This window comes from Diospyros lotus, chromosome 4, assembly GCF_014633365.1.
Source record: "Diospyros lotus cultivar Yz01 chromosome 4, ASM1463336v1, whole genome shotgun sequence".
Lineage (NCBI taxonomy): Eukaryota > Viridiplantae > Streptophyta > Magnoliopsida > Ericales > Ebenaceae > Diospyros > Diospyros lotus.
In genome coordinates, this window is record NC_068341.1 from 37,185,802 (window position 1) to 37,200,340 (window position 14,539).

General features: G+C 37.8%; 1 protein-coding gene across 2 annotated transcripts; it reads left to right on the forward strand.

Moving 5' to 3' along the window:
- The first annotated feature begins 2,080 nt into the window (after positions 1-2,080).
- LOC127799566 (probable prolyl 4-hydroxylase 6) lies at positions 2,081-12,799 on the forward strand. Of its 2 annotated transcripts, none has more exons than XM_052333711.1 (8): positions 2,081-2,393; positions 2,520-2,588; positions 2,685-2,742; positions 2,974-3,078; positions 11,235-11,292; positions 11,370-11,545; positions 11,625-11,685; positions 12,274-12,799. In XM_052333711.1, the coding sequence occupies exons 1-8, from the start codon at positions 2,287-2,289 to the stop codon at positions 12,576-12,578; spliced, it is 939 nt and encodes a 312-aa protein (XP_052189671.1). In that variant the 5' UTR covers positions 2,081-2,286; the 3' UTR covers positions 12,579-12,799. The 2 variants fall into 2 exon arrangements, with proteins under 2 accessions (XP_052189671.1, XP_052189670.1); XM_052333710.1 differs by having other exon boundaries at positions 2,084-2,393; positions 2,502-2,588.
- The last annotated feature ends 1,740 nt before the right edge of the window (positions 12,800-14,539 follow it).

Below are 14,539 nucleotides of genomic sequence, written 5' to 3' on the forward strand. Positions count from 1 at the left end.
TAATGTGTTAAGTTATTCTCTAATGCTTTGATTCCTATTGCTTCATGTTCCTTTTAAATTATACTTATTGAGATTTATGGTTCATATTTGCTTTAACATTATTGTAGGAAAGGGGAAAATAAAGGTTGAGGGTGAGCCCGGTAGAGTTTGATTCTCATGGGATAGTCTTGTGTACGGAGCAATCCCGACTGAAAATGTCTTTGAGAGTATTTCAAGTGTAGGGGCAAGATTGTTACAATTTGTTATATTTTAAATGAACCTTTTGAGAGTTGTAAATAAATAAGTCCCTAATGTTTGTATTAAATAAATTTATAGTTTTAATATTTATTTTGCTTCCACCGTAAAAAAAAAAAAAAAAAGGTAATTTATTTACTCGAGTGTTTATTCATACTAATATTTTTGAGATTTTCTCTCAGAATCATTTGATAACGGGACCTCTAAGAGAAGATCTTCACAAGTAATTTTTTTCTCCAAGAACAACAAATACTCGAGAGATACTAAATACATGAAATTAAAGTATTTTGCTATTAAAGAGGAAATTCAAAAATAGAAAGTGTCAATTGATCACATGAGGATGGATTTCATGACAGCAGATATTTTAACAAAAGATTTACAACCAAAGTTATTTAAGGAACTTGTAAATAAAATAGGATTTGGTTGTAATAATGATTAATGTTGTGAGTAACTCTGAGCTCAATGATGTGTTTTTATCATACATTGTGCTTTTCTTTCTCATGTGTTGTGTGCACCTTGTTGATTTTAAGAAAATAGGAAAAGTCTTTACAGACGTTATTGTGAATCATTATGAATTATTTATGATGAGTTGTAGGTGTTGTGGTATATAAAAGGGAGTGTATTGCATTAAATAGTACATATCCCTCTTAATTTGCATTGAACAAATTATTATGTTATAAGCCATTATCATTATAGTAATCAGGCCAATTGAGAGAATGTAAAATATATTTCGTAAAATATATTTATGTGATGTGTCCCAATTAATGGGATAAATGGCATAATAAAATAGTGGAAGGCGACGATTATCTTGATAGAAAAAATCACTTATAACCATTACATAAGGTGGTTATCGGTTGTCTCTCTTTTTGTAAATTGACAAAAATCAAATTCCATTTAAAGTTAGGAGAGAGAAACTTATATATATTAAATCAGAGTATGCTCTAAAGAAGACTGTAGCATTCTCATTATCAATCAATTTGGGTCAATTTGGGTACGTTCTTTTACCTTTGAGCATGAAATCATATCAATTTCATGATCTTATTGCACTATTAAATATTTACTATTCATAAGAATTATGATTACTTGTTAAGTCTGTATTTTGAGTTTCTAAGTATCATATTAATAACATCTCAAACTAATTCTTTACGTTAAAGTGTTTATGATAAATAACAAATTTATAAATATATTCAACAAAATTTATATTATTATCTATAAATTTGCTCTTATTACAAATAAATAACAATGTATGATTAATCTAAAGTATATGAACATAATCTCTGGGAGGCACAACAAAAATGGGACCCCGTTGGTGCGGGACAATCCATTTGACATTTCTTTCCCAATGAATGTTCAAAGTAACGTCCAAACAAATAATATATCCTGATAAAATTGGTCTCCCCCTACTCGCAAATACTTCCAATGGCTTTGCCAGTGGCAGATCTTCCAAAGTCAAAGTTGAAATTTATCCTTTTCGATGCAAACAAATATATAATTAGAGACAAAAATTCAGCATCGTTGTAAATTTACAAATTACGTAATTTATTATACCGTCAGAATTTTTTGTAAAATTAAGTTAATATTAAAATTTTAAAATACAAAATAAATGAATATTTTAGATAAATAGAAGATTAGTATAATTTTGATAATTTTAAAATAACATATCCTTCTATTCTTATATTTAGGATCATCTTGTGTGTGGCTTATTAAGTGCTTTCAATTATGTAATTATGTCAGGGAGATAAATTATAGATTAAATTTTTAATTTTTATATAAAATAAAATTCAATTCGTAACATATAGTCGGTGCTTTGAATAAAATTGTAGTCGGTGGCCTTCAATTCTTATACTTCTTCATGTAGTCGGTGCTTTGAATAAAATTGTTACAGTTCCGGAATCGTACGGACTGTGCTTGAGTTCTTTGTTTTTGGGCTGAATTTTCTCTCCGGGCATAGAGAAAACCAACTTTCTTTCTCGGCGACCAAACGGGCGTTGACGAAGGGAGATTTGCGCTTGAAGAAGGGAGATTTTGCAGGCAGTTCGAACGCATTTTCTCATGGATTCTGGCATTTTCCTCTTGCTTTCTCTCTGCTTCCTCTCTCTCTTGCCTGATCTCGCGCATTCTTCTCTTCGATTACCTGGATTGCTCGGTGACAAAAAAATGTATTGCATCTACGCAAATATCGATGCTCTCTCTCTTTGTATGTATGGAAACATTTAATACTTGAAAACATAGATAAGATCTGGTTTTTCCTGCGGTATATTTTTCAGACATGGATCGATGCGCAGATTGACATCTGGTGCTTCTTCTTATGCGTTTGATCCGGCTCGAGTTACTCAAATCTCTTGGCATCCGAGGTCCTTTTTCTCCATCTGATCTCGCACGCTTCCTTTAGATTTTTTGTTTTTGATATTTTCTCTGAATTTCCTGTGTCTGTGCAATGCAATCTGCAGGGCTTTTATATATAAGGGGTTTTTGACTGATAAGGAGTGTGATCATCTTATTACTCTGGTTAGAATTTCTTTATCCCAGGCATTCTTCTTGGGCTTAACTACACCAATTATAGTTGGTTTGCTTAAGGAACTAATTTGGGAAAAGAGAATGGGCTAAAAACCTTAATCTTGGATTTTTAATTTCTAAACGGAAAAAGAGTAAATGATTTTTCAAAAATATTATTTTTCGTTTTTTTTTTTAATTTTTTTCATTCTACATTTAGCATCTAAATTAATTGTGGATGAGTAGGCCAAGGATAAGTTAGAGAAATCTATGGTGGCTGACAATGAATCAGGAAAGAGCATAGCCAGTGAAGTTCGGACTAGCTCTGGCATGTTTCTCAGAAAGGCTCAGGTTAGTAAACCTTCTCACTTGGCTTGGCTTGGCTTGACTTGCCTGTTAGGTAGAAATGATAATTGCAACATGTTCAATGGTGTTGGAGCTTTACAATTTTGATGTTGTCCTAATTATATAATTTTGTTAGAAAAGATTTTGTCCGGTCTAAAATACTCAATTTTTTTGGTGAAACTGTATAAAAAGGTAGCCTTAAACACTCCACAATGGAATTATCTGGGATATTGGCCTTTTCTGCAGTTACTGTTATTGTTTTGGACACACTGAACTGCTTGCATGATGCAATTGTGTTCTAATCTTTCAGAGACTTTTAGTGCTGCATTCGGCTTTAAATTCTTTTTAATTTGTTTTTCGGTCAATTATTTAGTTTGAATGAACCACTTGTTAGTGGATGTGAAAGAATCAGTTTCAGTTGGATTTGGGCCACCATTTGATAAAATAGAAGTCATGATAAATTCGTAGAATGAAGCATTGTGCTTCTTTCTGAATTTGCATCTGAAGAATTCTCCTTGAGATATGCCAACAGTTATAGACTTGCTCAATTCACTTCTTAGCCTTTTAAAGAACTGAAGTATATCTCAATGACTAACCTTTGATGTTAGCTTATCCTTCTGGAATACAGAATGAGCTTTCTTTTGCTCTTCTTACAGTTGCCCCTCAAGATAAGACTTAATTTACATGGGAAAGATTTATTCAAATTACTCAGAACTAGCTTGAGAAATGCATCATTGTTATCCAGTTCTTTGTTAGGCTACTGTTTTTTTTTTTTCTTGTTTCTAACTGTTTAGTGGGTACTCTTGACTACTTGTGATATAAATAAAGGAGCAATTATTCAATTGACGATGACTAGGTCAGTCTTGTAATCGACTTACCTTGCAAGAGAATCCTTCTATTGTCTTCAATCTTGCAAATTATGTTTGAACAGTTTCCCACATTCCTATCTAGGCAAGTGAGCTTTATTGTGTCGGTATGCATTTGATTTCCCCATTGAGCCTTATGATGTTAACTCTTCTATAATTTATATTGAAATCTCTTAGTGAAAAAGGAAACTAGATGTTTATCTCATATGAAATCAGGTCATTTTGATGAGAACCATAATTTGATTGGATGAAATAAGGATTCTCGAAGCTCATTGCTCCAAATATAAAAGAAAACAATGACCCGGATCATTTTAGACACTTATGCTATGACAATTGAGGAGCCTTATGAAACTGCCTGCATGATGGTTAGGTATGATGAAATAATTTTAACCTTTCTTGATTAACTTTATAGTGAGAAGTGCTAGATTATTGAACTCTTCAAGGACTAGAAAACTTGAAGTGATTTATTTTGGAATGAACAAATGCAATATTTTCATATACCAAGAAGGATATATTTCTATTTCAATACCGAACTCGTCATTTGTGGAAAATGCTACAGTAGTAAACCAATAGGTTTTCCATCATGATCAGCTGTCTATGAATTATCCTCCATGCTGTAAAAAATGTTATCTGCTTTTCACGGTGGCTGTTTAAATTCAGCACTGAGGCATGTTAATAAAAAATAGTAAGGACAGATTTCCTGTTTTATTGCACTAACTTAGATCTTGATTATAACCAAAAGTTGAATTATTAAATGTTTGTAAATTGAGGTTCTCACACCTTTTTTTCCTGCATGTTTCTGAGTGGTGTTCAGTCACTCAATAGCTCTAATCTGGTTAAGATCAATTGTTCACTAGTATAAGATAATGGTTCTATACCAGTAATGGCAGTTGTAATAGGATAGTTTTGTGATGTTGAAACTACTAGTATTACGAACAACTTATTTTGGTTCTTTGAAGCAATATTGTCCATGCAAATCCATCTTAGAAAGGAGGTAGATCTATGATGACTTAGTTGCAAGTTATACACAATTAATGGGAATCAAACTTTCTCACACCATTAGTGTGCCGTTAGTGCTTTCTGTGGCTCGTAACCAATGACCATGGTATGAGGAGTTCATGGGGTTGACTGATGACTGCTTTATCGTTTTCTAAGCATTGAATGCTCATGATAGTGATAATCAATTTTTATTGATCTAAATATATTCTTGTTGGGTTTGTTCGTAGGACAAACTGTTTTTCTGTCCCAAATGTGTTTGGTTGCTAGAAATAAAATTCTACTTTTGAACGGCTATACAATGCAGTGTCTGCTTAAGCAATATTATCCAAGAAATCCATGCTCAGCCAATTTTGCTGTCATCAACCATACTTGACCAACTGGGGAGCATCAGTACTAAAATTCTGCATTTTCTTAATGGCCCAACAAGGTAGAATTAAGTTATCCCAGTGAGTAGTCTGCACTTGCTGATGGATCTGGGGATTTGCTGTCACGGCATTTATTCCATATTAGCGATCCTTTTAATTTTTGCTGTAATTTGTAGTTTTTACTTTGGCATTTACTAGCTATTGTTGTAGTTTCTAGAGAGATTGTTAGTTGTTTGTTAGAACTTAGCTGGCCACATCATGTAAAGGGGCCTGAATAGGACAAAATATGTTGCAACCGTTGGGCTGGAAGGAATCTCCTGTGGCAGCGCCTACCCTACTGAGTATATTACCTCCCAACTCTCTCTTGGAAAGGCATCTGAAATGATATGAGAATTTCTGAATTCTTCCCTGCATCTCTCTGTCTCTCCCTCCCTTTCTAAACTCTTCTAAATTATCTCCCTTCTTTCTCTTCGTTCTTCTGTGAACCCGTTGCATTCCTCATTCTCATTGAATTAGGAATACCGACATTCATTCCCGTGACATTTGCTCCCCAAACAGTTGGTATGAGTCCTAATGCCACACAACTTACCTTGTTTTAGGCCACACAGGAATGATCGTAGTGCACAGGGCTTAACTGGGATGAAAGTATCTAGAATTTTTTGTTTCTGAATGGTCACCTGGAGAATGAGCCTTCTACATGGGATCCTGAATCATTATGTCAGTCTCGAAGTAAGGCAGGAGAAAAATAAAAAAAGTACAACTATGTTTTTTTCCCCCTAAGAAGCTGAAAGTGTTGCTCTTTGGAAGGTGTTAGAATCCAAACCCCAACAATCCCTCTCAGCAGTCGTTTCTGCTATCAGATTGGGCCTTTCTTTTCAATCTAACCGTGCTGGTGAAGATTACTGTGAGGGAGAGAACAGAATCGATAGGGAGAAGGGAAGAGAGAAAAGTAAGAGAGAGAAGGGAATATTTGTGAAATTTCATCCTGCCTTTTCCTTCATTTCCTGGCTGCTAATAGCCGATACACCATCATGCATACGTCCACGCGTCTGTAACTGGTCACAGCTATTACAAAATAGAAAAAAAAAACTACAATCACTTGAGTCGGGCCAATAACCCGTCTTAACAATACTCCCCCCCTATGCGCACTTCCTTGTCCTCAAGGAAGAAAGTCTGGAAAATGTTGTTTCAACAATTCTGTATCTTCCCAGGTTGCATCTTCAGGATTAGAGTGCCCCCAGTGAATAAGGAGTTTCACTGTCTTTTAACCATTCTTCTTGGAGAGTTTCTGGTCAGGCACTGCCAGTGGATAGGTACCACATCAGCAGAATTGGCAGTCGAGTTTTCAGGTTGTTCACTGGTCACAAGCTGGTTAGATTTCTACTGTTCCATGAGGAGGGAAACATGGATGACTGGGTGGATTAAAGACTGAGGAGGCAGTTCTAGCTTATAAGCAACCTTCCCCACATGAGCCAATACCTTGTAAGGACCGTAGAAGTGAGGAGTGAGCTTCTTCCCTGATTGAACTGCTACAGTGTGCTGTTTGTGAGGCTGAAGTTTCAGGTATACAAGATCACCCACTTGGAACTCTCTTGCAGTCCTGCCCTTATCAGCATGGTATTTCATCCGACTTTGGGCCTAAAGCAAATTATCTCTCAGCAACTTAGCAATGCTGTCCCTTTCTTTAAGATAATCCTCCACTCTCTGCACTGCAGTAGGGTATTCCAAAGCAGCTTGAAATTGAGGGGGAATGAAGCCTTATAGTTCCTGAAATGGAGATATTTGAAGACTGCTGTAATAGGTGGTGTTATACCACCATTCTGCTAACGCAAGCCATTTGTTCCACGTCTTAGGCTGTTGGAAACACATACATCTCAATTAACTTTCCAGGCATTGGTTCAACCGTTCTGTCTGCCCATCCGTTTGTGGGTGGTATGAAGAGCTCATGTGCCATCAACTGAAATAATTCTCTCCAAAAAGCACTTGTAAATACTTTATCCCTGTCAGAAACTATACTCCTGGGGACTCCATGTAGTTTATATACACAATCCATGAATAGTCTTGCTAGGGTATAAGCTGTGAAAGGGTGTGAGAGGGAAACAAAATGGCCATATTTAGAGAATTGATCCACTACCACCAGGATGGTGCCCTTACCTTCAGACTTAGGCAGTCGTTCGACAAAATCCATCAATATATGAGTCTAGGCTTGCTACGGCACTTGTAGAGGTTGTAACAACCTTGGATAAGGTAATCTCTCTGCTTTACATCTTTGGAAAACATCTCATTCTAGCATGGTGGACTTTATTTGTTGCTTCATTCCAGGCCAATAAAACACTTGCTCGGTTCTATAATAAGTACCTCTAAGTGCTGAATGTCATCCTAGAAACAGGGTGTGTACTATAGGTAAAACCTTGGTTCGCATCTCTCCATTAGTTCCTGCATACAGCCACCCTTTATAGCGCAACACTCCATTAGTATAAGTGTAATTTGGTTTTGAAGCTGGGTCTGAGAGAACATTGGTGATGAGCTTTTGAGTGTCTTCATCATTGTTGTAGCTATGAACCAACTGATGCACCCACTGTGGTTCCATAACCGATAAGGCATGGCATGCCAATGCCAATATTGTGTCATCGGTTTCTTCTTCACGTCTAGAAAGTGCATTCGCCACCTTGTTGTGCACTCCCTTGTTGTAGTGTATAGTGTAGTCCAGCCCCAAGAGTTTGGTTAAACTCTTTTTCTGTAATTGAGAGTGAAGGTTTTGATGTAAAAGGTGCTTTAGGCTTTGCTGATTAATCTTTATGATAAGTTTTCCGCCTTCAAGATAGTGCCTCCACCTGTCTACTGCCAATAGGACTGCTAATAATTCCTTCTGGTGTACTGGCATGCCTTGGTGTTTGTCACTGAGGGCCTTGCTGAAATAAGCCAAAGGGCATTGATTTTGCATCAACACAGCTCCCACGCCCTTGCCTGACGTGTCAGTCTCAAGCTTAAAGGGTTGTGAAAAGTTGGGTAATGCGAGAAGTGGGGCAGAACTCATCGCCTTCTTCAAAGAAGAAAAAGCTGCTTTAGTCCATGCAAATCTGTTTTTCTTCAACATTGCTGTCAAGGGCTGGCTGATTAGACCATACCCTTTCACAAATTTCCTGTAGTAGCCCGTTAATCCTAAAAATACTCTTAAGCCTTTAAGTGAAGCAGGCTTTGGCCATGACATCATAGCTGCCACCTTGCTAGGATCCGTGGACACTCTGTGAGAAGAGATGATGTGCCCCAAGTAATTTGATATGATTCTGCCCAAAAGAACATTTCGAGAATTTGGCATACAACCTGTTGGCCTGAAGTGTGTAAAACACCACTTTGAGGTGCCCCAAATGGCTGTCAAAATCAGGACTATACCCCAAAATGTCGTCAAAGAAAACAAGAATAAACTTGCGCAAATAAGGAGCAAAAACCTGATTCATGAGTGATTGAAATGTAGCAGGTGCATTGGTTAATTCAAATGGCATCATTCTAAACTCAAAGTAGCTGAAGTGAGTCCTAAATGCGGTTTTGGAAATATCAGGTTCAAATACCCTGATTTGATGGTATCCAGCTTTCAGATCAATTTTAGAATACACCTTAGCACCCCCCAACTCATTAACAATTCATCAACCAGTGGTGTGGGAAATCTGTCCTTAGTAGTGGGCTCATTCAATTGTTTGTAGTCCACACAGAAACGCCAGGTGTTGTCTTTTTTTCGCACCAATAAAACCGGGGAAGCAAAAGGGCTATGGCTGGGCGGAATGATGGCTGACTGCGGCATCTCTTTAATTTGTCGTTCAATTTGTGTCTTATGGTTGTAATGGTATCCACGGGAAGGTAGGTTCGTGGGTTGGGAGTTGGATTTTAGAGGAACTTTGTGATCACAATCACGTTTAGGTGGGAGGGTATTTGGCTTCATAAATACATCAGTGTACTCATTCAACAAGGACTGCAAGGCAAGTTTTGAAGTTCAATTCGGTAGATAGTGGTTCAGAATGGTCCTGGTGATTAGCTAGAGCCTTGATCATATAAAAATGGGCTACCTCTCCCATTGATTTCTGTAATTTCTCAGTGAAATCCACCTCAACTCAGCTGGCTTTCCCATGCCCTTTAATTCTACTGACTGCCCTTCTTTGGTAACTGATAGTTGCATTATTTTTTTAATCAAATCTCACAGGACTAAAGTCCTTCATCCAATCTACTCCAAGTATAACATCGCAGCTCCCTAATGGCAACAATCGTAGATTAGCAGTATACTAATATCCCTGCATGTTCCAACAAAAAGAATCACATCGGTCTTTACAAATCATCCTGTCGCCATTAGCCATTAGCCAGAGTCACAGAGAGGGGTTGTGTCTGCACTCTGTTGCAATTTAGCTCCCCTGCTGTCACGAAATTAAGGAAACTGTGTGCGCTTCTGCTATCCACCAGTATAATTGACTCTCTATCCCCATCATGGCCCTTGATTCGGAGGGTATTGGCAGTGGTTGCTCCTTGTATGGCATTCATGGAAATTCCTGCCTGTTCGTACTCCATCCATTCTTCTTCAGTCCACCCTTCTTCCATTAATTCCCTATCTCTCATTTCCATACTCGGGAATTGTTTCTTCCCACACTGGTTCCTGCAATAATAACGGTCTCCACACTTGTAACATATACCCAGCTCTAGTCTTTGGTCATTTGATTTGGGTGGGGGGTTTGGATTGAAGTCAGGTCTGGTGTGTTTGTTAGGGAAGTAGGGGGTTTGATTTGAGGCCTGTTTAGTTGATTTAGTTGGTTGAACAGGGTTTTTGGATGTGTAGGGATTTTGAGGCCTAAATAACACCCTGGGTTAACCCTCAGCATAAGGGTGGAGGGCAGGGCATCAACTGCACTTTCTTGTAATAGAGCCTGGTCATAGGCCTGAATAAGGGTGGAAGGCATAAACATTTTTACCATTGATCGTATTTCGTCCCTCAAGCCACTCACGAGACTCGACACAAAATAGGGTTCACTCAACCCTGGGATAACCCTCAGCATCACAGAAGGTGGGTTATTATTGTTCTTTTAGTGTGTGTGGCTTACCATCTAGTGGGGTTAAAGCTTGGCGTGTAGTTTTTTGTGGCTGCCAAACATTCCACTGTATTTTTTTTCCACTGCTCTTTTAAGCCAGTCTCTTTTATTTTTTTTAAAAGAACTGGTGCCAAAAAGAGAAAGTCATATAATCAGTCTTGTGTTGTAAATTCATGGTTATAAAATAAAATAAAAACTGCTAGTCATAAATATAAATGATTGGCAAGCTACTAGCCGACTCTACTTAGTCGGATTAGGGCTTGGTTTTTTGTTATTGATGTAAAATAAAAACTTCAGAGTTAAAAAGAGGAGAGCAATGTCCTTCCCGTTATTCACCTGCAATGCAACCATCTGCTCCTCTCTCCATTCCAAGTGACCATAAAAGTTTAAACAAAGAAAATATAAGAACAGAGTGCTTGTGATTCACATTCAAAATTAAATACATAATGTTTTTGCCATGGCATGTTGATCTTATATGTGCGTGGTGGTATGAATGTTTGTGCACTGTCTCCTGCTTATGATAATATTCAACTATCTTGAGATATATTTGACTTCTTGATGCATGAATTGACTATGACGAGTTTGAGCGTGTATGCTTATTTTGCTTCTTGATTGGCACTATAAAGGTTAATCACAAGTTTCTTTCTAATTGCTGTGCAAAGTGTCAAAATTAAGCGAATTTCTGGCAACAATTACCAAGCTAGAAGAGTGTCAATATGAAAGGCATTACTTTTACTGAAACTAATTTGAATGGGGACATATTATTTTATTTGATTGGTAAAAAGGCTAACATGTATTCTAAGGTGGCTTTAAATGGTTTCAAGTTGATATTTTACTCGCTTTCCTTTGTTTTACTTATCAAGGATGACGTAGTCGCCAATATTGAGGCTAGAATTGCTGCGTGGACCTTCCTCCCTGAAGGTATGTTGTTGACCATGCTTTTCTTTGTTTTCGCGTATCAGTCTCAAGTCCACTTTTAACTTTGATGTTGTAATCAGAAAACGGGGAGGCCATCCAAATACTGCATTATGAGCATGGTCAAAAGTATGAACCCCATTTTGACTATTTTCATGACAAGGCCAATCAACAACTGGGCGGGCACCGTGTTGCTACTGTACTAATATATTTATCTGATGTAACGAGGGGTGGTGAAACTGTCTTCCCCAGTTCAGAGGTATATAGTATTTTGGCCATCCGTGCTTTAGCCCGGTCCCCTCATTGGGAGCTAACTACTATCTTTTGACTAACTGCAGGGTAAAAATACTCAACCTAAGGACGATACCTGGTCTGACTGTGCCAAAAATGGCTATGCAGGTGCACAATCTGATTCTCAGTGTTCCTCTACTGCCGTCTATTTCTTTGCTTCACCTTGCTCATGACTTAAAAGAATGTCTAATAAAGTGTTTATCTTTTATTTGTGCAAATTTACAAGAGGGACTCGCTCCGCAATTTTCTAATTTATATTGCTACAGTGATGGATGATAAATTGAGCGTCTCAAATTATTTTTACCAGCCCAGCCTGGCCCATTAAAGAAATGGAAATGTAGAAACCAAAATTGCCATTTCTTCAAATAAACTAATGGCTTTTGGTTGGGGTCTAAATAAACAAATTGTTTCCTTTTTGTCGATCAATTTGGGGAATCAATCTCCGTACCACCACTGCAATTTCTATAATGATTACAATTCAGGGAACAACGTGAATATGCGGTGTTGTCTTGTTGCTTTCACTTTAGTTATCCACCACGGAATTGCATAACCAATACAGGAAAAATCAAATGATAAGAAGTGGGTGTCACCCCATATGGATAGTAGATAGTGAGATTAAGATTTGATATGCTATTATTGTTACGACTCTCTACGCATTTCATCAAAATCTCATACATGTAATTTGTTTGCATGCAGTGAAACCTATCAAGGGTGATGCTTTACTGTTCTTCAGTCTTCAACTCAATGCTACAACTGACCCGTTGAGCTTGCACGGGAGCTGCCCTGTCATTGAGGGCGAAAAGTGGTCTGCGACCAAGTGGATTCATGTGAGATCTTTCGACAAAACATCAAAGCACGGTGATGGTGACTGCACGGATGAGAATGAGAGCTGCGCAGGATGGGCTGCCGCTGGAGAATGTGCAAGGAATCCACTCTATATGGTGGGCTCCGATGATGCCCCCGGGAATTGCAGGAAGAGTTGCAGGGTCTGCTCCTCATGAGACCGAGCCTTGGTCTCTTGCATCTTGATTTTGCCTAAAGAGGTGGTGATGTGACTTAGCTAGGTTGTACATGATATCGATAACCTGATATTAAAAATGCAAGAAAAGCCAAGGAATGAAGAAGAATTCTAATTTACATGGGCAGTGGAGGCATCAGTAAACTTTTTGTTGTCGAACTTACATACTTCAATATATATATATATATATGTAGAATTAGTAGATGACTTGCCACCTAATGCTAAAATTGGACTCATTAAAGTACCATTTTTCATGTTATTATAACTGCTTTTCAGATTTATGAGGAAAATTAAATATTCACCTAAAGTAAAAAATAATTAAAAATGTTTTTTTATCAAAAAATAAAAAAGAAGCCCAGGTTAAGATCTAATGGTTGAGGGAGTCTTGATGTAATTTTCCCAAATATGCGTAGAATTTAGTCAGAAGCTGGCATGTTAATATAATAATTTAATCGGGATACTACTAATACTATATCATCATTGTATTGTAATGTGATATAATAGTTGTTGAATCATATATGTCTTTTATTTTTGGAACAATTATAATCATAGCAAACAATAGAAATAGAAAGAGCTAAACATGAAGGGAGATCACAGATGGGTGGCAGCCAAATTAGAGAAGCTAAGTGTGCCCATTTGTCGCCATCATCCTCGCCCTCTTTAAGTCTTAAGCACGCCAATTATGGAAAGTGCTAAATTTATACCCACAAAACAATGAATCTCCCCAACAAATTCACCGTACAATAATATCCAACAAAATTATTTATTTAAAATATATAAAAATAATCCTGCCAGGTCAAACTTATCCTGAAAGATAAGAAAAAAATAAAAATAAATAAAGAAAAAGGAAAACAGCATTTTTCCAACGTGAAAGTCCCATTGAAACACTGTTAATTCAAGGGCTATACGCTAGACCCATCAACAGAAAGCGTTGAAGAGAGATTGAGATTATCCCATTGTCTATGATCCATGAGTACGTTGCAGAGGTCATCGGTTTCGTTCCGGCGACAAGGCTCCTCCGGCCGGATTTGGGACAACCAGCTTCTCCACCTCCACGACCCCAAGGCCGCGGCCGCGGCTGCCGCTGGAGCTTCAGAGGATGGTCGACTGGGCGATGTTGTCGGGGACAGGAACGCCGCCTATTCTCAGCCACCCAGCGCCACCGCTCCTGGACATACGGTGCATTCTCTGAATTCGCCGCCTCCGCGGTCTGAAAGTAAGGCCCAGACCTGTGGCTTCTCTGCCATTTTCCGGCGATGTACGGGATCTCATGCATGAACGAACTCTATTCAGTTGTTCTGGAATTGGCTCTGTGTTTGTGATGCTCCTTCTGTAATGCGAATTCTTTCTCTGTTGGAGAATATTGGAAACAATTTAGATCTTCCTCTTTATCTTGCTTTCATTAAAAGAACCAACTTCAAGTTTTCATTTCCGTTTAGGTTCTTGTTGGTTTGATCTCAATTGCTTCGCGCAACGTCTGTTCATGCCAACCCCAGAAAATGTAGTAGCAATGGGGTGACATGTTTTACATGCATTTCATTCTCTCTTTCTTTTTCATCTTTACGATCCAGTTGAAAGGGAAAATCTCAAGTTGGAGGGACACAAGTCACGAGGAACTTGAAATACTCGACTGCCAATGCTTGCACCTGCAATGCACCTCGAGATCTCTCGTAGTGACGACTTGTTAGGCTATTCATGCATTGGATAAAACCTTTGTTAGGGACTTTTTTGATAACATCGTACGTAGGGACGGACTTCGAATGGAAGGTTAGAAGGGCCCAAGATTTTAACATTAGGGTAACTATATCTTAGATAGTTTCTTTATATGCTTAGATTAAGAAATTTTGCTTATAGAATTTTGACTTCAGTTTAGATTTTCAACAATTTGGGGGTCAATATATATAGTGAAATTCATTTTTTTCGTTTTTCGTATATATTAAAAAA

Bases quoted from the DNA above. Each gene is read 5' to 3' on its own strand.
- LOC127799566 (XM_052333710.1), top strand. From the start codon at position 2,287: ATGGATTCTGGCATTTTCCTCTTGCTTTCTCTCTGCTTCCTCTCTCTC. The intron at 2,743-2,973 runs GTTAGAATTTCT...GTGGATGAGTAG, and splicing joins GTGATCATCTTATTACTCTG to GCCAAGGATAAGTTAGAGAA. The intron at 11,686-12,273 runs GTGCACAATCTG...GTTTGCATGCAG, and splicing joins TGCCAAAAATGGCTATGCAG to TGAAACCTATCAAGGGTGAT.